This window comes from Macrosteles quadrilineatus, unplaced genomic scaffold (genome assembly GCF_028750875.1).
Source record: "Macrosteles quadrilineatus isolate MER2022 unplaced genomic scaffold, UCM_ALF_1.0 Scaffold_2__2_contigs__length_208266976, whole genome shotgun sequence".
Lineage (NCBI taxonomy): Eukaryota > Metazoa > Arthropoda > Insecta > Hemiptera > Cicadellidae > Macrosteles > Macrosteles quadrilineatus.
Genome location: NW_026542595.1, coordinates 126,094,601 through 126,121,216, shown reverse-complemented (window position 1 = coordinate 126,121,216; position 26,616 = coordinate 126,094,601). Strand labels below are relative to the sequence as shown.

The 26,616-nt window shown below is 36.1% G+C and overlaps 1 protein-coding gene across 4 annotated transcripts in view; it reads left to right on the top strand.

Annotated features, from left to right (window-relative positions):
• The window catches only part of LOC128983900 (GTPase-activating protein CdGAPr), a 131,993-nt gene that overhangs the window by 86,360 nt on the left and 19,017 nt on the right, over positions 1–26,616 (top strand). For all 4 annotated transcript variants that reach the window (XM_054403159.1, XM_054403160.1, XM_054403157.1 and 1 more), the window contains exons 3-13: positions 13,968–14,135; positions 15,012–15,230; positions 16,177–16,285; positions 16,724–16,839; positions 17,090–17,277; positions 17,889–18,031; positions 22,833–22,935; positions 24,458–24,691; positions 24,987–25,101; positions 25,264–25,402; positions 25,808–26,136. In XM_054403159.1, the coding sequence (XP_054259134.1) occupies positions 13,968–14,135; positions 15,012–15,230; positions 16,177–16,285; positions 16,724–16,839; positions 17,090–17,277; positions 17,889–18,031; positions 22,833–22,935; positions 24,458–24,691; positions 24,987–25,101; positions 25,264–25,402; positions 25,808–26,136 (1,863 nt within the window). The remainder of the gene's footprint in view (positions 1–13,967; positions 14,136–15,011; positions 15,231–16,176; positions 16,286–16,723; positions 16,840–17,089; positions 17,278–17,888; positions 18,032–22,832; positions 22,936–24,457; positions 24,692–24,986; positions 25,102–25,263; positions 25,403–25,807; positions 26,137–26,616) is intronic.

The window sequence follows — 26,616 nt, the reverse complement described above, 5'->3', positions numbered from 1 at the left end:
ATATATATATATATATATATATATATACGTCCGTGAACGCGATAACTTGAGTAATTTTTGTCCGATTTTGATGAAATTTGGTTTAAAGGTGTAAAGCGGGATAAACTTGAATGAGTTCGCGAACCAGCACGATCGGACCATGGGAACGGGGCTTTACGTTTTATGGGGTAAAAATTGGGTTTTCTCACTTTTGACCCTCAAAACACAAAATTTCCCGATTTCTCTTTAGACCTTTTTAAAGAGCTTAAAAAAACAAATAATTTAGTATATAAAAGTATTTTTGTTTGATTATTAGTAACGGAGAAAATTAAAAAAATTGTAAATTTAAAATTCCCATGTTATTCTTATGGAGAATATTGTCAAATGTTGTAGTTTGCTTGTTTATGGATATATTTTGATCAAACTTGGCAAATTTATTTATTTTGTACTAAGTTATCAATATTTTACTCAAAAACACACTTTATTAGTTTCCTTGTAGCAGCAAACCTAGGTACTCGTTAAACCTCATGTTATAAAAATATATTTAACTGAAAATCAATTCAGACAAATGGAAATTCGCTTAGTCGGCAGGTTGGCTGCGGCGGGGGTATTTTTAGATCTAGGTAGCCTGGTGCATCAAGGCATAGCAATGAAAACTATTTCATGACCGAGAATTTAAATACCCCGTGCAGTGTTATGCTGCAATATCAGCGAAATTGCTTTGTGTTGCAAATCTGCGAGCTCAAATGAAAGCCTATTGTTCTCTCTCGAAAACCGTGATTGCAAAGGAATGAATGAAGCTTGCCGAGACTGCGTTTCGCACGACTATGTTGTGATGTGTTTTAATGATCTGCTGAACATTGTTTTCAATACTCTTTTGTTGAATGTATTTACGTGTTTAAAATTTTGAGTAATTTTGCACTATTTGAATTTCATGCCACTTATCGATTTAAATATAGTTATGCTCGTAACGTTTGCAAAATATCTCCGCATCATTTTGTATTTACCAGCTCATGAGCTTAGAAACCGATAAACTGATGGATAGACATGTTGGGAAAATGAAAAACACGTAGCTTGTTTGACAACCTGACCTAATTTTAACTGAAGTAGCAAATGCACGATTTTTAATGGGGTTTTTTTACCTTAAAAACTCATAAAATAACAGAAAATCGGATTTTCAGAAAAATGGCTCCAATGATTTTTATTGAAATGTAGTATGTTGTGATCCTTGTAACTCTAAACGAAATTGCATAACCCCCAATGTTGTACAGAGCACGGTTCAAAAGTTGTTGCAATTTTTGTAATTTTACCTATAAATATATCATAGTTACTTCCACTGCTTATAAGGGTTGTTGACAAGCTAATGAGAGAAAGTATGTTTCAGTTTGCTGATACAAAATTTTGTAAAATATTCATTCACTAAAATGTTAACGAGGCAAGGGCGGTAACACGGTAACATAGTAACAGCGTTGGTGGGACAATGTAATGTACATGTAATTAAGTTGGAGCTATAACGGGTATTGGCCCTACACACACTATACACCTGTGTCTACTGTCTGAGCTTGCAACATTAATGATCGCGAGTCCCTTGCTGATCCTACCCCTACTGATGTGTGCCTATTGTATCCATTGTACGTTGTGAGCTATGCAAGGGTAGTAACATAGTAACAGCGTTGGCTGGTTACAACGTAATGTACATGTAATGAGGTGGAGCTATAACGGGTATTGGCCCTACACACACTATACACCTGTGTCTACTGTCTGAGCTTGCAACATTAATGATGGCGAGTCCCTTGCTGATCCACCCCTGTCCCCTACTGATGTGTGCCCATTGTATCTATTGCACGTTGTGAGCTGTGCAAGGGTAGTAACATAGTAACAGCGTTGGTGGGTTACAACGTAATGTACATGTAATGAGGTGGAGCTATAACGGGTATTGGCCCTACACACACTATACACCTGTGTCTGCTATCTGAGTTTGCAACATTAATGATCGCGAGTCCCTTGCTGATCCACCCCTACTGATGTGTGACTATTGTATCTATTGTACGTTGTGAGCTATGCAAGGGTAGTAACACAGTAACAGCGTTGGCGGGTTACAACGTAATGTACATGTAATGAGGTGGAGCTATAACGGGTATTGGCCCTACACACACTATACACCTGTGTCTACTGTCTGAGCTTGCAACATTAATGATCGCGAGTCCCTTGCTGATCCTACCCCTACTGATGTGTGCCTATTGTATCCATTGTACGTTGTGAGCTATGCAAGGGTAGTAACACAGTAACAGCGTTGGCGGGTTACAACGTAATGTACATGTAATGAGGTGGAGCTATAACGGGTATTGGCCCTACACACACTATACACCTGTGTCTACTGTCTGAGCTTGCAACATTAATGATCGCGAGTCCCTTGCTGATCCTACCCCTACTGATGTGTGCCTATTGTATCCATTGTACGTTGTGAGCTATGCAAGGGTAGTAACACAGTAACAGCGTTGGCGGGTTACAACGTAATGTACATGTAATGAGGTGGAGCTATAACGGGTATTGGCCCTACACACACTATACACCTGTGTCTACTATCTGAGCTTGCAACATTAATGATGGTGAGTTCCTTGCTGATCCACCCCTACTGATATGTGTGTCTATAGTATCTATTGTACGTTGTGAGCTATGCGTTTAAACAGTTTTGATTATTTATGCCTAAATGGAATATTTTTATGTTTTCTGTTTAAGTTTCTTAATTTTATTTTTCAAGCCTTTTCAAAGCCCTTTCAAAGCCCTTTCAACGCCTTCAAACATCAACATAGATAATACAATTAATTAGTAGCACATATGCCAAATGATCTCTGGATTTAGTTACGATATCACTTGGCTAGCACTATAACTACTCTACCCAGTCAATTTGAGGGTGTACGCATCAATTTCGACAAAATACTAGAGAACACTGTGTTTTATGAGTATCATTCTACTGGTTTATAACTGTTTGGCACACTTTTGGAATAGAATCAAGTTTTACGTCACTTTTGTTCCTCCTGTAAGGTATTCAAAATTTTTTAAATTGACAAGGTAAATAATGTGTTCTAGTATAAGCATTACCACTATTTTTGTAACATTGTTGCTACGTTGTGTGATTCCAACATTTGGTAGAGAATCGAGGCTGGTCTAGTTGTAGCGCGGGACTTCGGTTTCTGAGATCCCGGTTCAAATCCCGCCAAATCTAAGTGATGCCGCAACCATTTCTAGCCTGAAGTAATGTGAAATACCCCCGCCGCAGCAAACCTGCAGACTAAGCGAATTTCCATTTGACTGATTGGATTTACACTGAAATGTCTACTTAAAAATATAACATTTATTCTTGATTTAAATAGAATTCAAGTACTTAGGTTTGCTGCATCAGGGAGGGTAAAACTGTTTTTTTTTTGTAAAATGTGAATAGTTAGTAAGAAATAAAAACATTTTCCAAATTTGATCAAAATATGTTCACAAACAAGCAAACTACAACAGTTTACTTATTCTCCATAAGAATAACATGGGAATTTTAAATTTACAATTTTTTGGAATTTTCTCCGTAACCATTAGGCGCATAATAACGCTTCAATATACTAAATTATTTGTTTTTTTAAGCTCTACAAAATGGTTTGGAAAGAAATTGCTAAATTTTATGTTTTTTGGGTCAAAAATGGGAAAAACCTATTTTTACCCCATAAAACCCCCCGTAAACCCCCGTTCCCATGGTCCAATCATGCTGGATCGCAAACTCGTTCGAATAAACGTACGTTTACACGTTTGTACCAAATTTCATCAAAATCGGATCATTTTTGCTCGAGTTATCGTGCTGACGGACATATATATATATATATATATATATATATATATATATATATATATATATGAATTTGAACGGATGGTGTTTTTGGCCTCTAGGGACCTCAAAACGAAAAAAATCGGTCCCGCGTCCAGGTCTTACCATGAGTACCACGGTAATAGCTTATTCCCTAAATTCGCTAAAACGATCCCGAGCTTAGAGCCTTAGGACAAACACCCTTTGGTAGCAATAGTTAGGAATAGTTAGTTAAACTCACACAAGTTAGCAATAGTTGGCTCAAACTCCGCCTAAGATTATAACGTGTTGCCGTTGCCGGGCTTGTTGGGGCGCGGGCGAGGCTGTGTGTAATTTGGATTAGTTAGCGTGAGCGTATCTCCCAACACGTTGCCCACGCTAGTGTGACGTCAGAGGTCAAGGTCACGAGATTCACACACACAAACTCACATTGGATGTGTGTGTTGGTCCCGCGAAAGACAAAATTTATTTCCCGAGTGTTTACTTGAGGTTGAGAGATGTATGGTTCGGAGCCCTTCAAAGCTATTGTTGGGAAAGGAAAGGTGTCTGAGGTAGGAGAACGTTTTAGCGGATTGCCCATATAGGGAATAAGCTATCACCGTAGGTCTCATGGTAAAAATCTAAGCCAGGGATCGATTTACCTTTTTCGTTTTGATGTCCCCAGAAGCCAAAAACACTAAGTTCAAATGGTTTGTATGCACTGTACGAGATGTGTCCGCAAAAACGATAACTTTTAAAAGTAATTTTTGTTCGATTTGGTGGAATTTGGCTTGAATGTGTAGAGTGGATTAACTAGGTAGATGTAATGTCCATGGAAATGTTTTAGTTAACATCTAATAAGACAAATTTAAATTAGCTTAGTCTGCAGGTTATCTGTGGCGGGGGTATTTTCGATTTCCTCCACTAAATCATATTATTATTAAGTGGTTGTTGTACTCTTGAATCCCAAAACCGGGAAATCAATCTTGAACTATAAATAAAAGGAGAACTTTTCTCATTTTATGACCAAGCACATAATCAATATGGATACAATATGCAGAAGGGTTAAACAAAACGTATTATCACCCAGTGATCACCGAGTTGAATATCTGCAACTGTTTTGTATTGTATTGTTAAAAACTTGAGAGGAAAGGATTTGGTCTTGATGATATTGTAAAGATGTTGCCCAGAGGTTTATTGTTAAACCTTCTCGTAAATCTTAAATTGAAATCTTAGAGTCTTTCGTTGTATAGTAATCGTGTCTCTTGTCCACAATTCCTTCCGTACAAATGAACTTGTGTACCAGTTTTATTTTGTTTTTACAGATTTTAACCACCGATTAGTTTGACCACTTATAAAATGTTGGCTGGTTAAAATTAGTAGAGTAAATAATAATACAATTTCGCAGTTTAGGATAACACCATTGACTATTAGATATTAAAGTAGACATCCCATATATATAGACCAACCGTCGCCAATTATAAAGAAAAAATAAACATTTTGTTATGTGAGCCAGTCACAGAGCGCGCTAGGGTCTGAAATTCTTTTTTTCCTTATTTGTTGTTGCTGACCAAGTTGATGGGTCATACAGTTGCTATTGCTCACAATAAGTCATTCCATTACTTTGACTTGGTAAAAAAGTGTGTATTCGATAGAAATCACCGATTTAGATCAGCGCAATATGTTGGTGGTTCACATCAACTACGACGATTTTTTATTAAAAACTGGTTTATATTTAGTCTTTAGATGAATTTGATGTGTTCAATCAATATTTGTTATATAAATCAATGTGCAACAAATTAGTCATGTCAGTGATGACGTGTGTTTGTGTCATAATACAAGTGTCGTAATGTAGAACTAGTTTTAGTTGTAAGGTCGCAGACAGCAATAAATGTCCACAAGTCCAAGCTATCCAACTTCACAACTATCTGTTGTGAGTTGAGTTGAATTGATCTTCAGTAGTTGACAAGAGTTTGCAATAGCCTTCTTGTTTGTAGAACACTAGCTAGCATTTAACTTAAAATTGTTTTTCACATTACTTAAGGCTAGGTTTAGGGGCTGCGACCCACTGAAATCCATTGGTTAATGGCTGGGATTTGAACCCAGGACATCAGGGACCTAAGTATCGCGTTCTACCACTAGTCCATCAGTATTTTCCAATTTATTCCACTAGTATTTTATACGTCTGTCTTCTTTGTGATGTTATATGGAATAAGAAGTTTCCCTTCCTATGTGAGTCTCTGCAATGATAGATTATGTACGTAATGTAAAGTACATACTGAAAATAATCTGATTGTAAAATTATCAATTGGCTTAATGCTTAATCAAATAGGTTTCAAAGTCAAGTTCTAAGTACATTACCAATTTCAATAGTTTTTTTACAGATTGGCTCTAAAGAAACATTTTACGTTTTAAGTTTTTGTAAACTTTTTTCTCAGTTTGAATAACCGAAATCGTTCGTGAGGGTTAAATTGTGTATTTGCCTCAACCTGCTGAAGGCAATGTTTGTTCACTCATTTAACCATGATGCTGTTGGCTGTGTGGGGGCTGCATAATCAGCCAGTCATAGTTTAATTACACGGTTGCTACCATCCACCCCCCACCCTTGATCAAACAGGGTTGAGTATCGCGCATGCAAATTTGTTGGGTGTTCACTGGGAGATTCAAATTCACATCACATTGGGGAAAACTAAATGACGTGAAAATTAAGGTAGTTTAGAGTTTTGGAGCAGTTTAAGTATTTACTACAGTATTCCGTTTGTACATTTGTTATGCTCTTTCTTTCATGCTAGAGAATTAGTACAGGGCTTATAGGAGGTACCAAAACTACTATTTAGACTTAACATAACCTATTGATTATCACAAATTGCCACAATTAATAACATAAATCGTTCACTTATTTTACTATTGTTTTGTTCCTTTTATCACACAATAGCATTTGTTACATATGCGCTCATAATAAACTTACACAAATTATTGGAATGCGATCGTGAAAAAGTGTGTAAATCAACGTCCTCCCGAAAGTTTATAATCATTTATGCGTACAAAAAGACCTACAAGAGGAAAGTTTATTTCTAATTTAAATTGCATTCATCCGATTTATTTTAAAATCAAAATGGACTATTCAGGGCTGTGGGTGAGATACAATTAATACCTGTGTTTTAACTTTTAGGCCTAATTAAGCATTCCAAATCAACAGTTTCAAACAGCAGCCGGCTCTCCCTACGTCATTAGTGTTGATTACGTCATCGTCAGCTGAAAGGGCTTACAGGTGATGGCATTTAAAGTTTAAAGGCCACACAGTAGGGCAAGGCCGTCCATTGTACTAGCACCACACCAGATGTTTCGTAACTTCCCACCTCTCACCTATGTTCGTGCACACTGCACATGTGCATCATGTGCATCGCGCATTGCAGATCCGAATCAGTGCAGAGTGCATACCTTCAATGGCGTGTGAAATGTTAAGTGACTTCTTTGTTGTCAGTTGGTGACTTGTTCGTTCGGAATCGCATGCCTTTGGTTGTTTCGTTGATGTTGTACTCGATGTATTAGTACCAAACGTACGTAGCCTACTACAGTATATCCTTGATTGGGAATTTTCAAACGAATTAGATTGCATCAATTACTTACTCATTTATTTTTGTCTAGCTTGCAGATTTCAAATTTTGAGTAAGATTTATGTAAACTTAGTGATATCTGTATGAAAAACTATGCGCATCTAACCTTAGCAAAAAACTACAAATTAAGAAAGTCAGACTAAAACATGAATTACGATTATACTCGTCCAAAAATATTATATTGTAAATTCATAATTAGGTTGTATTTACACAAAGCTAAACTATTCATTTTATGATGCTGTACAATAAATAATAAACCCTAGTGAAAAATCCAATCTTCAACACAATTCAGTTTACCAATAAACAAATAAATAAAATAAACTATAAATGATACAACGATTGATATAATACATTTGATCTATGGCAAACTGATATGAAATTCGTCGTTCTGGTTGCTAAGCAACGGCAACAATGCAACAATTCAGTTAACCACTACAAAAAATACAGGCTATTGGTGTGCTGAGAGTTGAAAGAGTATTTCAATGAATTTAACTAACAGCTGATTGGTTCCAGCTTTCACATCAGCTGTTTCACATAGCCTTTCCGAAAACAGTTACAGTATAAACATCGTAAGGTGTTTAATATGGATTTTTCTTGAAACGTACTGAAAGTAACAGTAATTAAACAGATCATCTACGTAAGTTGTACTGGAATGTACTGTAGAACTATGGTAGAACTACAAGCTGTAGATTGTGGTCGAAGACAGTGCGGTTGGAATCAATGAACTGAACTTGCTTTGGCAAACCGCCAACCACGGTGTACGATCTGCAAGGGACTGGGAATGCGGTCGCCTTGATTATGTCAACAATATTCTACGCAGCATGGGTTTTTTGTATTTTTATTTTGTGTTTAAAACGTCATTTTTATATTACGTGATTCTTATGAATGCTCCAACTCTGGTCTCTTTTCGTCGCATTAATAATGAGTAAATAAAGTTATGTATTAAAAATGTTAAATGATTTTCACAGTGGGGTATCTCGTGTTTTCAATTATTTTGTTACAAAGATTTTGCACTATCTTAATCTTTTTGCCGAAAAACATATTAATTTTTTGGGTGCAGTGTTGCACTTTTTGATCAAGTTTATATATAGATTGTTGAATTTTATAGTTAAATTTAATTCATAAAATAGTATAATTATATCTAGGTACTTTTTTTTAAATGTATTAATGTGTTGTTGATTAGTATGCAAGAACAATTTGTTTCTTAACTATTGCTAAAATTTAAGGTAGGTACTTTCGTATTATACTGACCACACTTAAATTGGTAAAATAAAACCCATAGGTTAGGAAAATGTTGTTATTTTAACTAATTATTTATACTAAAATCGTATTTGGAAGTTGATTTGTCGGTGTGGTCGGTTATAATATGAAAGTACCAATTTAAAAAGTTAAGCCTTATTTTATCGTGACTCAGGTACTGAGGTAGGGTAGGCAGACATGAAAAATGAACTTTTAAATTATTTCCATGAAGTTTTTTAGTAGATAAAACCCATGGTGATTTTCACGAAACGAGTACATCTCGATTCATTTTGTATTTTGATGCAGAATCAATATAATAATGAAGTTTGTGTTGAGGAAATTGCAGCAGGAAGTGGTGTAAGGGTGTGAGCAGAAAATGTAGCATTTCCCTTCCTCTCCCTTTTCCATCATCGTGGTGTCAGTTTGTTGCCATCAAGATGATTAAGTGTCTCGCAAACCCCTGTTATTAATCGTTACATAACTGCTCTCAGTGATGGTGGTTGTAGTTTGTTAACATGTGTCAATTTCGCCTATGTAGACCCTATAAAATCCATAGTCCTTTTTCCCTAGGACGCTAGGTACAAGCTTGGAATTGTTTGGCACATTACTTCAGGCTAGACCTAGGGGTTACGGCATTATCACTTAGATAAAATCCATTGGTGATTTGGCGGGATTTGAACCCGGGACCCCAGGAACCGTAGTCCCGCGCTCTAACCACTATACCAGCTCGCTCCCCAAAAAATCCATTGTACTGGTATGGGATTTAATTGAGATTAGATGTTTGTAGTTGGGGTGTGAAAGATATCGCTGATGCTTTTAGTGAAGGGATATTCAATACAGGGATAGGTACTTCTCTTTTTTTCGTGAAATGTATTTTTTTTAAGTAAGATGATTTTTAAACATGATCTTCTGGGAAGAAACTCTTCTTGAACCCTACTTAAAATAGTACAATAAAGTTTTCTCGGTGCCAGAAAGTCAAATTTCTTGAATGAAAACGAATCACAAAAGGAACGTTAAGAAAATCATGGAACGTAATTTAGTTTAGGTTTTGAATACGTAATCATCGTATATTTTTTACAAAGATAATCAGATTTGCCTTGTTTACCCTTTCCTTTATAACATATTTATAGAAAAATATTATGCATTACTTATGCAAACAAAATCAGAAATATGAAGTATGAAAAATAAAATAAAAACAATTTTATAATGTGGGTATTATAGCAGTACTACATAAGAGCTTACATGTTTTTAATTAAATGTAAATAATACTTGCAAACCATAACCGTGTAGTACATTACGAAACACAGACAAAACATCCCATAATCGAGTATAAACATTGTTACAGCACTATCCAATGAAAATTAACGAGAATGGAATAAAAACAATATTTTCTTGTAATACCTCCCTATATTCTCGACTCATTTGTTTCCATTGCCAGGCTAATTGTGTTGCCACCCTCTCTTACAGTTGATTTATAGTTCAAATATTGCTTATATTGCCAAGTAATCATTAGACTTTATAGGGTGGAGTTTTGCTGAGTCTTGTTTGTTTAAAGATGTCGGAAATCAGTACTTATACATACAATAGAAGAGTTCAAATGGTATTGAGTTGCTATTATTGAAAGTGTTCAGATTATATATGATGAATTTTTGTTTATTTTGCTTCTTATGTTGCTAGTTTGCACGAGTAAAGATTGAAATTTTTACTGTTCGTTTAAATTAAAATTTTGTTAGCAGATCTTTTACAAAATAATTTTTTTTTTTAGAAAAAAACATCTTTTGGTTGTCAAAATTGTTAGATATACTTATTGTACGCTTAATGTTTTTTCCAGAAGATATTGATAAATTAAGGTTTAGCCTACCATACCATACGTTTGATTTCAAAAGATTTCAATTTTTTTCTCATCCATTCAAGGGTGCAGCTTAGGTGTCAGCTGCATTAGTTATTTGCTAGGTTTTCACAGAGTGAAACAATCTTAATTCATTTGGATTAAACACACTAGTATATTGAACAAGGGATCTTTTTGCATTGACAAATTTAAGATTTTTAAATGTGTATTAAAAGTGTAAGTAGAGTTGTAAAGTGACAGCTGTTAAAGGGGAGTGGAAGGAAGGGTTCATCAGCTGATTAGACTTGGTAATCAGCTGTTGAATGAAGCTAGGGACAACCTTTTTCTACAGGACTTGCCTCAAGGCAGGCAATTTAAATAGCCATTGTACTTCTTCAGCTTGTTCAATAGCTTTAATGTTGTTAGTTCCATCCATATAAGTATTGGCTTTGTTAAAGTTTAAACTAGTAAGACAAATAATGCAGCAAACAATATCTTGTGTTAAATAACAGTTTTGTTGACAAACAAGTTTTCCTATTTTAATTTTTAATAATATTTGTTTTATTAACTCTGTAACAGTCCAGTAAGAATAATAACATTTGATATTTTTGGATATAAATTTTTAATACATTTCTGAATAATGTTTTTTTGTAACCCCTTAAGCCTGTAGGCCAAAAAATATTGTTTTCAGCTATAAGCATGGATAAGTAATTAATTAATTGTAATCCATCCTCTGTTATTATAATATTATCTTATCTTGGTTAATATACTACAGTGTTAACCAAGAGAAGAGTGATTGTCTGGATTCTCAGTGCAATATAAAGAAGAGCGGATGGTTGTGAGTTATATTGGTCATATTGTACAAACCTTGCTTTGTGTTGGGGCAGCTTGTGTTATTGGCAGTCCTACACAGAACACCACTTTGTGTTACATTTCTAGAAGTGGGGGTGGAAGGGGGGTCAGAACTGATAACTCTGGCTATAGTTATTTTATTTTCAAACTAGATTGCATTTAATGGAATATTAAAAATTATGTGTAATTGTACTAGAGGAAACTTTATACTTGTCTAAACTTTGAATAACAACTGTACCAAATACGTGGAGTTTGTACTCAAATATTCACATACTGGATTACTCGGGACTTCTCGAAGTGGACCATCAAAGAATTCATTGCTCTCCTTTATAATTTGTTTTATTCAAATTATTAATCAAATTCACTTATTTTATTCAGCAAAAATAAATACTTCAACAACCCAAGTAAAATACAGTATTAAACAATTAATTGAGAAGTTTAATCATTCTACAAAGAAAAGTTAAAATTTTGCAAAACTAACTATTTCAACAACAGGATGAGTTGTTTTTAAGCCTACGGTAGTAATAATGTTGTAAAGAGCTACAAAGGTAAAGCTACTACTGTAGTACTTTTTTTTGTCCTAGGATGCATAGTCAATGACGCTAGGCATGATTCATTTTTTCATCATACAATACATTTAGGCTACCATTAATTCAGTACAGTATTTATATGATGTCTACATTCATTTAATTGATTGTATTCAGCACATTAGGTTGATGAGAATTAACATTTACTATTACACATTAGAGGTCATGTGTGCTCATAAAAGTTTATATAATGTAGAGTCTAAATACTTCAGGAAGTGAACCATTAAACTAATTTTCTGACCTAATCAGTGGTTGATTCTGCCATTAAATCGAAAAATGTAATTACTGACCTACATTATTGCTGAGATTCACTTATCAGTCAAGCCATCATTTAGTGCTTAACTGAGGTCCATAGGCCCATTAGGTCCACTATCTCAGTAGTGTCTGTAGCTTCTATAGTGGTTCCAGGCTGGTTTGGCTCTTTATGCAGTGTTGTTTGTGTTTAAAACTCTCAGCAGCTTATCAGATCCAGTTTTAAATTAATTACTTCAGATTGTGGTGTTTCAGTCTGTGGTTTGTCAGGTTGAATTGGTGTTAATTAAATGTCAGTGTTTTTGTTAAGTGGATATTCTAGTAGGAGTGAATTGATTTGAATCAATTACTTAAGTGTTTTTGTTTAGATTGCGTTATAACTAGGTTTGATTTGAGATAGAAACGTTTTCCGATTTTGATTTTAATTGCATAATTTTGTGAGATAAATTGACAAATGCACAAACAAAATGGCAAAAACTTTATTGGAAGAAGTTCTTGTAGAACTGATAGCATTACAAGGGAGCGATTGGAATAAATGTTCAGAAATCAACGTCAAAAAGTCTTGCAGCGTACATCGAAGCAGAAGTTTCCCCATGAAAGGCAACTCGTGGCAAAACAAAAACAAATATTCTTCCCTGAGGAGGTCGAAAGGTCAAAAACTTTGTGAGGACGAGCACTTTCCGATCGGGAAATGGAAAAGTTGCTTGCGAGTTAGTCAAACTGTAGAGTTTGCACGCAGAGTTTTGGGCGATGTACATGACAAGTATAACGGCGTGTACACTAGCAGACGACTTCAGTTTACGGTCGACAATTGTGGCAAAAGTGGGGTGTTGGAGAAATGCGATGTAGTGACTGCCACTTGGAAGGCTGAGTGGGTTAGTTGGAAATACAATTTCTTGAGGTTTCTAAATCACTCTATGTTGAACCCTAAAAAACACGGTTTATTTAGTACCTATTCTTAAACTCTATGCTTATAGCTGTTTGTGATAGATACCTTCAATATATTACATTGTAGCTATTTTCTGTTTTGAATGTCTTATATGATTGAATTAAATTTATTTTTGGCTCCTAAATCACAGAGTGCTTGAATATTATCGTATTGTAACTGTTAAAAGAATTTTATTTAACATATGTTCGTTTACAATATTTGTAAACATATAGGTTCATTGTTTTTTCATTCCAAATAAAGGTTCATAATAAATTTTTTTCAGTTTAATATCTTCATCTTTTTACAGTAACCATCGTTGTAAGTCAACCTGTGAAAAGTTCAAGCTATTTTACTTGTATCTTTTTTGCATGCACTTATTTCAGCCCACTTATTTCAGTACAATTTCAAGAACAAGACTCTAAACAGTAAGAATAAAGATAACCTTTTTGTACATGAATATACCCTCACTAGGAGCTTGTATAGCGTAAACCTCAATAGCAAATTATTTTGTGATTTCTTACTCCAATCGCACTTTTTGTGTGTTTGTTAGGAATGTTCCAAACCGTGGTCTTGTTGGCACCTGGGACCCTAATTTTAACCTCTTCAGCACCACAGTGAATTGCAATGATAAAAAAAGTCAATCTTGCTTCGATGGTAAAAGTAGACTGTTAAATCTTGGTCTTAAAGAACCATTTTAGCTCTGTGCCAGTTGAACTGTAGTTCACCTGAAAGATCCTGTAAAGCATCTGAAACGTCGGACATGGTTAAATTACTTTACCAATTCAACAGTAATCCCTGGAAGTTTAAGATTGCTTCCCCCTATGTGTTACAGTGGTTTACATGTGTTTACCTGTTACAGATCACAGGAGGTGGGGGAGGGATGTGCGGAGAGGTGGAGAGTGGAGGGGGAGGCAGTGTGAGGATACATCACCTCACCGGAGTGTCTCCCGAGGGTCGGAGTCGCTTCCCCAAACTAGAGGAGTGCGCTCACTTCCACTACGAGCATGTGGAACTGGGCTCCATACAGGTGGGTTGACTGTTACTATAAGTGGCTGAGTTGAGTTATGCAAAATAAAGTGGTGGACTTTGAAGTTTGTGTTTGCGTGGAAGTGTCATGATCATAATTCACCTTTGATGATGGTTGATTCACTTATGGCAGATCTTTTTTAATTAATAATCAACTGCATGGCTCACAAAGTCTTTACACTCTAGAAGCCTTAGTACCTGACTGAGGGGCTGTGTTTCTATGATGAGGTCCTACAAATATCCACTTGTTAGCCAAGCTATTACCTCCGGAGGGTAAGGTTAAAGTTTCTCCTATTCAGAGTCAGCATAGTATATTGGCCTTCCTAGGCACTGGCAGCCAGTAGTTTAAAAGATACTATCTAAGAAACTCTTTTAGGGCTTAGAAGAAATTGTGTCTGTTTTCTTTGTCATTACATGTTCCCTTTGATGTTTTTTAACTTATGCCCTTTATACCTTAGTTACACGTTTAGTTAAAGTTTTATTGTGACTTAAGTTGTCTTCAAAACCAGTATGTAACCACAGAGAAGTAACGTACAGAGGAAATATTCAATGTGGTACTTATGGGGGTATCAAGCACTCTACACTGTCATTTCTCATAACCCCCTTAGCACTCCTTTCCCCCTGGCCATCACATACTTTAACACTCACGGTGGAGGAAGACCCTGCGGAAGTTCCTAGTGCACAAGGCACAGGGTCTTCCTTGCTTGTGACAAGTATATTGCCCTAGCTTGTACGCACTTGCATGCACACCATACTTAAGGCTGAAAGCACACGGTCATTCCATAAGCAAGGTTCCTCTGTCTGTACCTTACTTCTATGTGCTACAACTTATAAACTGTTGCATAGCAATCGTCATTATTTATTTGTTCATTGACAGATATCCCTGTGTGAGGAGGAGTCCCTGAGACAGCCGTGTGATGGAGAAGGCAGCAGCAGTAAAGCGGTGACAGTACGAGTGACCAGTGGGGCTCAGTCTTGGCTGCTACGACGCACGTACGACAACTTCCGCATGCTGGACCAACAGCTGCATCGCTGCATCTACGACCGCAAGTTCAGCAATCTCACTGAGCTTCCACAAGTACCACCAGACTCTGAGGTAATGTGTTTGGTCTATTTAGGTCTAGGGCTGTTCAGAAAGCAAAGAACGTGGAATAAAATAAAGTTAGAATAAAACAAAAAGTGGCATTACATGCATTTCAAAGAGCAACTAAAATACTACCTTTCTACATAGCTGCCAAATTAATTGAGACAATTATTGTTTGAAACAAAAATATTTGAAATTTGCTGTCAGAAAATTTTTACACCTGCAAGCTTAGACATTTGGCGACATGCACTTGCGTCTGCTCTTCGTCATCAAAGCGTTGTACTACCAAGACTTATATTTTTTTTTAATAAGTGAAAGTTATTGACAGCAAGATCTGGACTGTAGGTTGGTTAATGGAACATACCTCATTTAAATGAATGAAGGAGTTCTTGTGTACAATTTGCCGTGTGAAGTCGGGTATTGTCATGGTAAAAATCTTGCATGTCAACTTTAGTTTGACCGCTTTGATACTGAATGCATCATTTCCGAACATAGCTTTCATTAATGTTATTACATTATAGAACGGACACATTTCCATTGGTTTCAAATTTATAGCTATCAAAAATCCGAAGATATTGGGTACCAATGTATGATTGAGGGCCTGTGTCGTTCTAGTATGTTTAAGGTTAGCTGTGGTGATATTTTCAAAATGTTTAAGTTGAACAAAATTGACAATAAATCAGTATTAGAGTGTAATGAAAATTCTTGGTTTAAATCATAAGTAATCAAATCCAAATTGTATGTATGTTTTTTTAGAGTAAACTTTAAAATTAATTTAAACACAGTTTCAGATATTGATTCTGATCAGAGGAATATTCCTAGGGCACTTTTTAAGCCTGCTAAAAGTACAAGTTCGTCCACCTTAATTAAATGTGTAAAAGGTAACACAAATTTTCCTACAGTTCTTGTTACTAACCTTATCATAGTAAACCTCCCTAATGTATGTTGTGATTGACAGGAGGGTGTTGAACAGTTGCTGTCTGCGTATGTTACAAGACTGTCGACCATCGCAGGCAACCTGATCAACTGTGGACCTGTACTCAGTTGGCTAGAACTGGACAACAGAGGTAAGCCTAGCAGATCACATTTGTTGGATGCATTGTGGGAGGCAATCTTTTCTTCACTATATTTACACAATCTTATACCAAACTGACTTTCTCAAATATTTTTGATTAAATACACTGGCTGTTGGATTTTTTATGTATAGTGTGAAGAAATTTAGGATTTACGATGATCTCTTACTGAATTTTGTGGTGAGGTGGGCGAGAGCTGTAGTCTCTAGGTCCTCTATTATTGTGGGCTAAGGCCAGGAAATATCCTCAGCCTTCTCTTGAGCCACCAGAATTTTATTTGTTGTCAGAGGTGCCACCCCAACAAATTAGTTGTACCTGTGATTCCCACCATGGCATAGTACGCTGCCTTGGCTGATTCTATTCCATTCACATCAACCTCTTTACTGTGTGTTCTGGATGAGAGTTTTGAGTTTTGACCTTGACTTGTTGCAGGTCGCAGATTGCTGGTAACGGAAGGAGACAACTGCCCAATCAACACTCCGGCTGTGGCAGCGGCCTACAGCATCAAGAAGTACACAGCCGTGGCCGCCGATGAGATATCCTTTGATGTGAGTCTCAACTTACGTAACTAAATTGACCCGACTTTAGTGGTGGTGTTTAGTAAGTAAACAACCACTCTGGTCAAAATAAAACTAAATTGAAGAATTTTTTTTTAAACCTTGTCAGCAAAATACTCGTTATTCTGTTTTTTTTGTTTTTGTTTTTTTTTTTTGTTTTTTTTGCCCATGGGAATCTACTTGTAAATCTAAGTGTAACGGTTTTGTGTAAAAAAATGTTTTATTTGATGTGTTTTGCCAGATTGGAGACATGATCTCAGTGATTGACATGCCCCCGCCGGAGGAGAGTGCGTGGTGGAGAGGCAAGCGGGGGTTCCTGGTGGGGTTTTTCCCCTCCCACTGCGTAGCTGTCATCACAGACAAGTTGCCTCGCAACCTCAACCTGCATCAGTCCCTCACACTACAGGGCCCCACCAAGCCTGTTCTTAGGTACTGCTTTTCAAATAAGTTTAATGCTGGGTTTTATTTGGCGCAGAAGCGATTCCAGTGGCCGTCCGCTCTACCCTTATATTACCTTAGACAAGAGCTCTCCTATAAAAACCTGTCCTGTCCTCACTCCTAAATAATTTTTAAACCGGACACACAATTAATTTTCAACTTTTTTTCACTTTTGATACATAATAATCAAAGTTGAATGATTGCAAAGAAAAGAATATATAATTACAGATGCCAAGATGACCGTTAGATTCTGTTTGATGTTCAATCAGATTAAATGGAGTATTTTCTTGTTCTTTTTCATTTTTGTAAGATTTTGGGGTGGATTTAAAATAGTTTTCAAGCTATCCAAATTCAGTCCTAATGAAATAAAATTTACAGCACAGACGGCTTTTTAATATACAGGTGATATATGGGCTTGAAAAGAACGATGACCTGTAATCTCTTCCGGACGTTGTTATTATGAGCTGTCTGGAATAATTGTTTCCATTCACATTGCGTTTGTGTGTGTCCTGCTCTTTATATAGAATCAGAAGTTAATAACATTACATGTTTAGCTAAACTATTACACCATACACTAACATAAGCTATTCTGTGTGATGCAGGAAACATGGAAAGCTCATAGCGTTCTTCCGGGCGTTCATCCTGTCCCGGCCATCCCGTAGGAGACTGAAACAATCTGGGATCCTGAAGGAACGAGTGTTTGGCTGTGATCTTGGAGAACATCTGCTCAACAGTGGCCATGACAGTGAGTTTAAACTATTACTCTGTTATGATGAAAACTTAGCTTACTGCATTATCTCTTCCATGTATCATTTTAACGCTTAACATATTGCGACAAACAAATTCCTTTTCACTTTCCATTTCCATACCCAACGCAGGCTTGGACTCTCGTGTAAATAATAATCAATATTCAATTAGAGTATACATAAAAACAAAACCCACTTAGTTGTAAATATTCTTTTTTAAATTCATAATGTGTTGGCAACACTGATTCCTTTACCAGTGAAGGACTCCCGATGTTGGAAAAAGGGCCATTTGCCTTGAAATATTAAGTTTTTCCTTTGTGTGTGTGTGTTTTTTTTTTCTTTTGTAAAGTTAAGAGGGATGGCATAGTTTTTTAAGGTATGCCTATTGCCTGCTTATCCGGTCCCTTGTCTCCTTAATTCTCAGGCAATAATCCCTTTCCAATCAAACCTAACCTCATTAAACGAGGTTATTATTAACTTTATTGTTTTCATGTATCGTGTTCCTAGTTAAAATTATTACAAAATACCCCCGCTGCAGCAAACCTGACGCCTAAGCGAATTTCCATTTGGCTGAATTGATTTTCAATTGATCTATTTAAATAGCATTAGGTTTAACGAGTACCTAGGTTTGCTACTACAAGGAAACTAATAAAGTGTGTGTTTTAAGTAAAATAATTATTGCTTAGTATAAAATGAATATATTTGCCAAGTTTGATCAAAAGATATCCATAAACAAGCAAACTACAACATTTTACAATATTCTCCAAAAGAATAACATGGGAATTTTAAATTTACCATTTTTTTAGTTTTCTCCGTAACCAATAACCGTACAAAAACACTTTGATATACTGAATTGTTTGTTTTTTTATGCTCTTTAAGAAGGTTTAGATAAAAACTAGCTGTGTGCCCGTTCTACGCACGGGGATCTTATCATAGTCAGTTAAAACCTTCTTATATAAAGCACAGCAGTTGGTTTGCATACTTTCAGATATGCTGACAAAACTATTCCTTCGCAAATACAGTATCTGACAGTTTCAAGCCAAAACTAATGCTTCGCAATTAAATGTCACCCGGATCTTGTTGGTCCATATGTTATATCCAATGATTAAACTAAATAAACGGTATCAGCATTCTGACACATACTTTCTCCCATAAGTTTGTCAACAACCTTTATCATGTGTAAGCGGTGAGAGTAAATATACGGAAATGGGATTTGTACAATTTTGTTCAGAATTTAAAGGACTATAACATAATGGTTAAAAGTATTTAAGGTACTACCTCAACCTCTTAATTTAACACTTTATTCGGGTTGACATTTTCATTATCAAGGCGCTCTTGTCCTTTCCGTGAAACATTGAGAAACAAGGACATTAATGCGTTACCATCATACATACACACAAAAATACCGAACTTAATTATGGAATCTGCTACGCTTTAAGCATAAAAAGGTACATATAAAATTAGTACTTGAAATCTTTGTTAATGCCATAAAATTTGATCATAACAATTTATATTTGCTTGGACCGGAGATGACTCGAAATTCTGTCGAAATGCTATCTGAATCGGTTTGCTATATGAAATGAAGTACAGTAGGCCTACTATAGACGATTTAGATTGGTAATTTGTAATAAAAATTACCAAAATAGGCCACGAACTATCGATACATAAACAACGTTCAAAGTGTTTGAACAATAAATTCATGATGGTTTGCTGAATAAATGTTTTACTAAAATGCGTTATAGTTTTCTTAGCATAACATTTTGGAATCCAGACAGAAAAAGCAAAAATTATACTGTTAAGACATCAATTAAATTGAATAGGCCTACGCCTGTAATAAATAAGGTGCAACACCAACGATAACTAATTTGTAAATTACTGTGATGTGTTGGTACGTAAAAATGATTCTTGCTGCTACTAAAGGTTAAAAGGAAAAGAACCAGTACCGTACCAAAAACCAACGTTTACAGTTAAGAACTGTAGTACAGCCGACCAATTATATGCGTTAATCAAGGTTATTGATCTCTTGGTTTTGGATTTTCTCGTAAAAAGTTATCGGCAATCAAAGTTATTTCCCATTAATTGCTTTATTTGTACACAACTCTTAATGTAAACTTATCGGTGTCAGTTTGAAAAAAAATCTTATACAACATAACTTTCTGTTATTTAATAGATTACGTATTCTCTAAACGATGGTTGCTGGTATATATATTAACCCTTTTCGCTCAATTGGTGGGGGAGCCCCGCCGTTCGTCATGGCCGCACGTACTCTAATACCGGGCCATGTCCGCCTGTTGCTATAACAACGAAGGCCTACTATGCTTGTATTTTGATTTTTGATTTTTTGATTTTTTTGGGGGGGAGATTTTGTGTAAGTATTTGGAAAAGGATTACCAGCCTTCTATAAATCAAGATGATATTTATTTTTTGGTAAACAAATGAAATATGCAAATTTTTCTCAAATTAAATGGAGCTGGTGAGAAAATAGGCCTCCCGTAATAGGAGTGGAAAGGGTTAACATTATAAGGAAATGTGACAAAAATCACACAACGTTGGGTTTTTGGACGTTTATAATTTTATTTCTTAAGTACCTAGGTAGGCTGTGTATTCTATGGAAAAGTACCGGTATCAAGGATCGTTGTCGAAAAGGTTGTTATAAATAATTGGGTAAGCATACGTACCACACGTACCCAAGAGAAGGGCTATGGGCCTATTGGCTGTATGGTCCAGCGAATGCATCACACGGTGAGTAGGAACTATTGACTTTATATAGTCAATGGTAGGAACAGAAAGTGACACATTGGAAAATCGAGTTCAGCATCATCCGTAAACCTCTGTTACAATCACCCACTGCAGTTGTAATTTTTTGCTTTACACTTTACACAACCGCCATTGAAGAGCCGTCAATGAGTGGAACATTGTTTCTAAGCTATTGGCGACGGTCATTAGTAAATTTAAGTTTCCCAGCCGTATACAACACTGATTCAATCTTGATTCAATGTCTTCTTTCTGGTTATCAAAACTCCAAAACAATTTTATACACATATTTCTGGTTCCTGACCTGGATGATGCCTAGTTATTTAATTTACGGTTACACTATATTATTCCACTTGCGATTAATTAAATCCTTTATGTAATAAAAACGTTTTTAATCTCACTTGGATGGGATTTGCCTTCAAAACGTGATCGGAAATGGTTGTGGTGTTTGTAAACAACATTTGTAAACATTTCAGTGACAGCTAGAAAAAATAATCTTGATCCAAACAGCTGTTCGTTGTTTCATAGATGATTATGTGATACGAATTGGAAGAAAACTTGACAAAAATCGCACAAAACTGCATTTTTGAACGGCTGTAATTTTAATTACAAAGTAGTGAGACCATATTTTAATGGCTAAAGACACTCTCGCCAATCCAGTGAATACTTTAAAATGACTTGGGTCTTGATAGGTACTCTCGTTTTGCTGGAGAAGATTGCGTAAAATGCCATCTTGAGTGTGTCAGACAGACAGACAGACAGACAGACAGACAGACAGAAATTTAGATGAGACTTGTTTCGGCTTCTTTAATGTATAAAACGTAAAAATAACCTAAAAATGTATGATTCTGAGCAATGTACAGACAAAACTCTAATTTTATTTATATGGATTGGGAAATTTTGTGTTTTGAGGGTCAAAAGTGAGAAAAACCAATTTTTACCCCATAAAACCCCCCATAAAACCCTGTTCCCATGGTCCGATCATGCTGGATCGCGAACTCATTCAAGTTTATCCCGCCTTACACCTTCAAACCAAATTTCATCAAAATCGGATAAAAATTACTCAAGTTATCGTGTTCACGGACACATATATATATACATATATAAAAATTTGAACGAGTGGTGTTTTTGGCCTCTGGGGACATCAAAATGAAAAAGTAAATCAGTCCCGGGCCTAAGTCTTACCATGAGACCTACGGTAATAGATACTTCCCTATAGGGAAATTCGCTAAAAGTTTACTCTGTGTTCTTTTTGCACCACCCTTTGTAAAGATATTAATTTACATAGAAACTTAGGAAGTATATGAGGTTTTAGCGAATTTCCCTATAGGGAAGTAGCTATTACCGTAGGTGGCACGGTAAGACCTAGACGCGGGACCGATTTACTTTTTCATTTTGATGTCCCCATGGGAACGGGGCTTTACGGGGGGTTTTATGGGGTAAAAATTGGTTTTTCTCACTTTTGACCCTCAAAACACAAAATTTCCCGATTTCTCTTTAGACCTTTTTAAAGAGCTTAAAAAAACAAATAATTTAGTATATAAAAGTATTTTTGTTCGATTATTAGTAACGGAGAAAATAAAAAAAAAATTGTAAATTTAAAATTCCCATGTTATTCTTATGGAGAATATTGTCAAATGTTGTAGTTTGCTTGTTTATGGATATATTTTGATCAAACTTGGCAAATTTACTTATTTTGTACTAAGCTATCAATATTTTACTCAAAAACACACTTTATTAGTTTCCTTGTAGCAGCAAACCTAGGTACTGGTTAAACCTAATGTTATTAAAATATATTTAACTAAAAACCAATTCCGACAAATGGAAATTCGCTTAGTCGGCAGGTTTGCTGCGGCGGGGGTATTATTACCTATGAGGACTTCTTTTCTAAGAAGAAGCGCATAAAAAAGCCCTACTGGTTTTTCAGCAATGACCACCCTTGAAGTCGAGATACATAATATGTTTGTTCTCATTCAGTTTTTTAGTGCATTTCACTGTACTATACATTTTTTGTGCTCGATTGTTAATAGTTTGCGATTTTTCCAGTTCCAATGGTGTTGAAATGCTGTTCCGAGTTTATTGAAAGCCATGGAATTGTTGATGGCATCTACAGGTTGTCTGGTGTTACTTCTAATATTCAGAAACTCAGGTAGGATTGAACTTATGCATCAACATACATCATAGTTATAAGTATTAGCACAGAAAAGTAAAATACAGAGGTGCGCTTTTAGCTCTGGTTTGGCGGGGCGGAAATATACTAGTATCGAGCAAGGAAGAGCGTGACAACCACATAGAATTGTTGTACAGCAGTTTTAGTGCACAGGGCCTTGCGAGAGCACACCCTCACACGAGAGTGTGAGCGCTGTAGTATGTAATGGCGAGGGAGGAAAGCAGAGCGGAAGAAGACGACGAATAGAATTTTCTCTAGACACCACTTAAGTGTACCATTGAATTTATCTTCTGTATCTTACTTCTCTGTGGTATAAGTTAGGTGCAACACTTTTTACCTTTTTTTATTTTATTTTTGGTTTTACATGTTTGAATTTATCCAGTAACCTCAGGTTGACGATCACGATATCAGTGGGACTTTGTTGAGTAAAAAATATTTGCTCAATACATAAAATGCTGTTCCCATTTTCTTCTGTCTGATCTAAAAAGTAGGAATTATCATAATCTTTATCAATACATCAAATTTAATTCAGAGCTCTGGCGTTACCCCGAGTTTGCGAAACCGCGTAATATTGTTTCTTTTTCTTCCCATTTTCGTGAATGCAGTGCAAGTTGATATCTTAGTATGTTTGTTACAGATTTCATTAAGGTGCAAACAAAATTGCTGTACAATGTGAGCTAATTTAAAACTTATTATTAAGGTAACAAAGCTTAACGGAGATTTGGTTTCAATTCGAGTACATTGGACGTTGGTAAATTAGGGGTTTATTTACTTTCAGTTGTTTAGTTATTTTGAATAAATCCCAAGGTTTAATTTTTTTTTTTAGGTTAGTTTTTAAACCTTACTAAGTACTACTTGTGTGTTTAGCAAAACCTCCTTCAACTAAGATATTGAGCAAAATAGTTATTAGACTTTTACTTACAATTGGTCCAATTAAGTTTGTTCTTTTATTAATATTAATTTACTTTGCTTAACTCCCTACTTAAAAATTATACCCTTGAATATTGTTCAAAACCCCAAATGCTTCATAGCGATTAAAGATTCACACTAAGTTATCATCCTGTTAATTATTTTTTTAGTCAATGTATTAAAAATGTTTTGAATTGTAGTTAACAAATATTACTCCTAAAATTCTAGTTTAAAAATTAATATACCTGTTTCTTACTTCAATTTTAACAGTAGCTAGCTATTAAATCTTTTCTTAGTTGTAAAATCAATTTTGATCAAACTAATTCTTTCTTCTTCTATTCTTTTATTGATAAACCTTGTCCTAGAAGTTTCGGAAATTCTATTTAATTGATTACATTTAACAATTGCTAGGTAAATCGAGACTCTCACAATGTATAAAGAACATTCTTTAACCACATTTTTGTGGTCACAAGGCATCAATGGAGATCTTATATTGAGAACTTAATGTTTTCTTGTCCCACGGAGCTGGTGACAAAGTGAACAGTTTCTGATGCAACATTTTTCACAATTATCAACCTCTCGGTGTTTTCAGGAGGACGTTTGACGAGGACAGAGTGCCTGCGTTGTATGAAGACGAGGCAATACTGCAGGACATTCACAGTGTTGCGTCACTGCTCAAGATGTACTTCAGAGAGCTTCCCAACCCTCTGTGCACGTATCAGCTGTACGACGCGTTTGTGACGGCCGTGCAGACGGAGAGAGCCACGGACGAGCGGCTGTTGCGGATGCGGGAGGCAGTGGAGAAACTTCCCCCTCCACATTACAGGTACGACTGTAGAAAATTGAAATGTAATTGTGTGCAATTCTTTACAATAATTATGTAAAATTTAATTTACTAGGGTTGAAAATCTTTAAATTATCAAATACGACAAATACCCCTGTTTCTTTTAAAATTCAAATTCTTTATTAACACTCATAACATATTCTTTTTTTGGGGAATCTTCTTATGTAGGCCTATGGTCTTTGGTAGGAGATAGTGAAATGTGTCCATGAATAGTATTCTGTGCTACTAGCTTTCCTATTGTCCTGTCAGCTGTTTATAGTTACTGTGTTGTGTTCAGGACGTTGGAGTACCTGATGCGTCATCTGGCTAGAGTGTCGGAGAGAGGCTCTCAGACAGGCATGACAGCTCGCAATGTCGCCATTGTGTGGGCTCCCAACCTACTCCGATGCAAGGTAAAACATAACATCACATGGTTAAGTCTCCTTCGCCTAACTCTCTGTCGGTTTTGTGGCATAAAGGTTGATTTGAATGCTTGAAATTGTTTGGAAAACAAGTTGTTGTAAAATGGAGTAGTTTTATAAGTCTTTCAAGTTGGTACCCCTGTCGTGTTGTAGGAGCTGGAGGTGGGAGGGGTGGCAGCACTGCAAGGTGTCGGAGTACAGGCCGTTGTTACAGAGTTCCTCATTGTTTACGCAGATCTAATTTTCTGCTCTGCTCCACTTCCGACTACATCCACATCGTCCCTCACTCATGGTGAGTCTGATTCTCAACTGTTTTACGACTGAATGTGCTGAGTGTAGCTTTCATATTAGTGTAGCAATATTTGTAGGCTTTCTCGAGACATTTTGAAAAACATTCAATATTAAGTGGGTCCATAGTATCTCCAGGTTTTATTTCATTTTTAAATGTTTTTTTATAAAAACTGTTCTAACGATTTTGATAAAAATTTAGTATGTTAAAGTCCTTTTAACTCTATACAAAATTGTACAACATCTATTGCTCTAAAATTATGGTTAAAAATCTATTGTGATTTTCCCATAAAAAACATAGGTTACACAGCAACCCATGATACAGGTTTTTGACAAGCTATTGGGAGAAAGTATGTGTCTGATTGCTGATACCATACTTTATTTCTACCAAGCTATTTCTATTTTGCAGTGACGCCCAAGAGAGTACGGCCCAAGTCACTGGCCATCTCCACACCTACCAAGCTGTTATCGCTGGAGGAGGCCCAGAGTAGAGCGCTGGCCGCTGGCAAGCCTGACCAGGACTACATAGAGGTGGGTGGCGGCCCTGCGTGTCTCCCCGCCAAGTACCACACTGTGATAGAGCTGCCACGCAAGCGCGCCGGCTCCAAGCGCTCGCCCCTCGGCTGGCGCTCGTTGTTCGGCAAGTCCAGCCGAACGTCACACTCAACGCACAAGTCTCGCACACCGGTGTCGGAGCAGCGCAAGTCGTCGGTGCCCACGGACATTGTGTTTGGGAAGGTCAGTTTCGGTTAACTGTTGGTAGGTTTTGTGGGATGGATTAGATTAGTTTTGTTCAGGAGCAGGCCAAATAACAAATGTAGAACATCGAACATCAATATGTATTTTTTTGCTTTATTTAGGTCTATCATAAATCTTTTGTTATTTAGATTGGGTAACTCGCGACTGTGATGTCATTGATTGTTGTAATTAGTTTTTTGATAAAGATCACTTGTCTTAGGAATTTAGGAATACACTAAAGAAGAAAGATTGGACTAACAATTAACTTTCCAAAAAGAAAATTCAGGCAGTTGACAGCACACAAACATTCAAATTCACAACACTGTTTTATATTTTACTCCTACAAAGGGGTGTAACGGTTAGTTTTTATGTGTTACTTCTTTTAAATGATGTTTATTATTATATAATATATTGTGGGGGGTGAGCTCGCTTGGCAGTGAGCACAAAGAAAGGTACTCGAGATTCGATTATACAAAATTC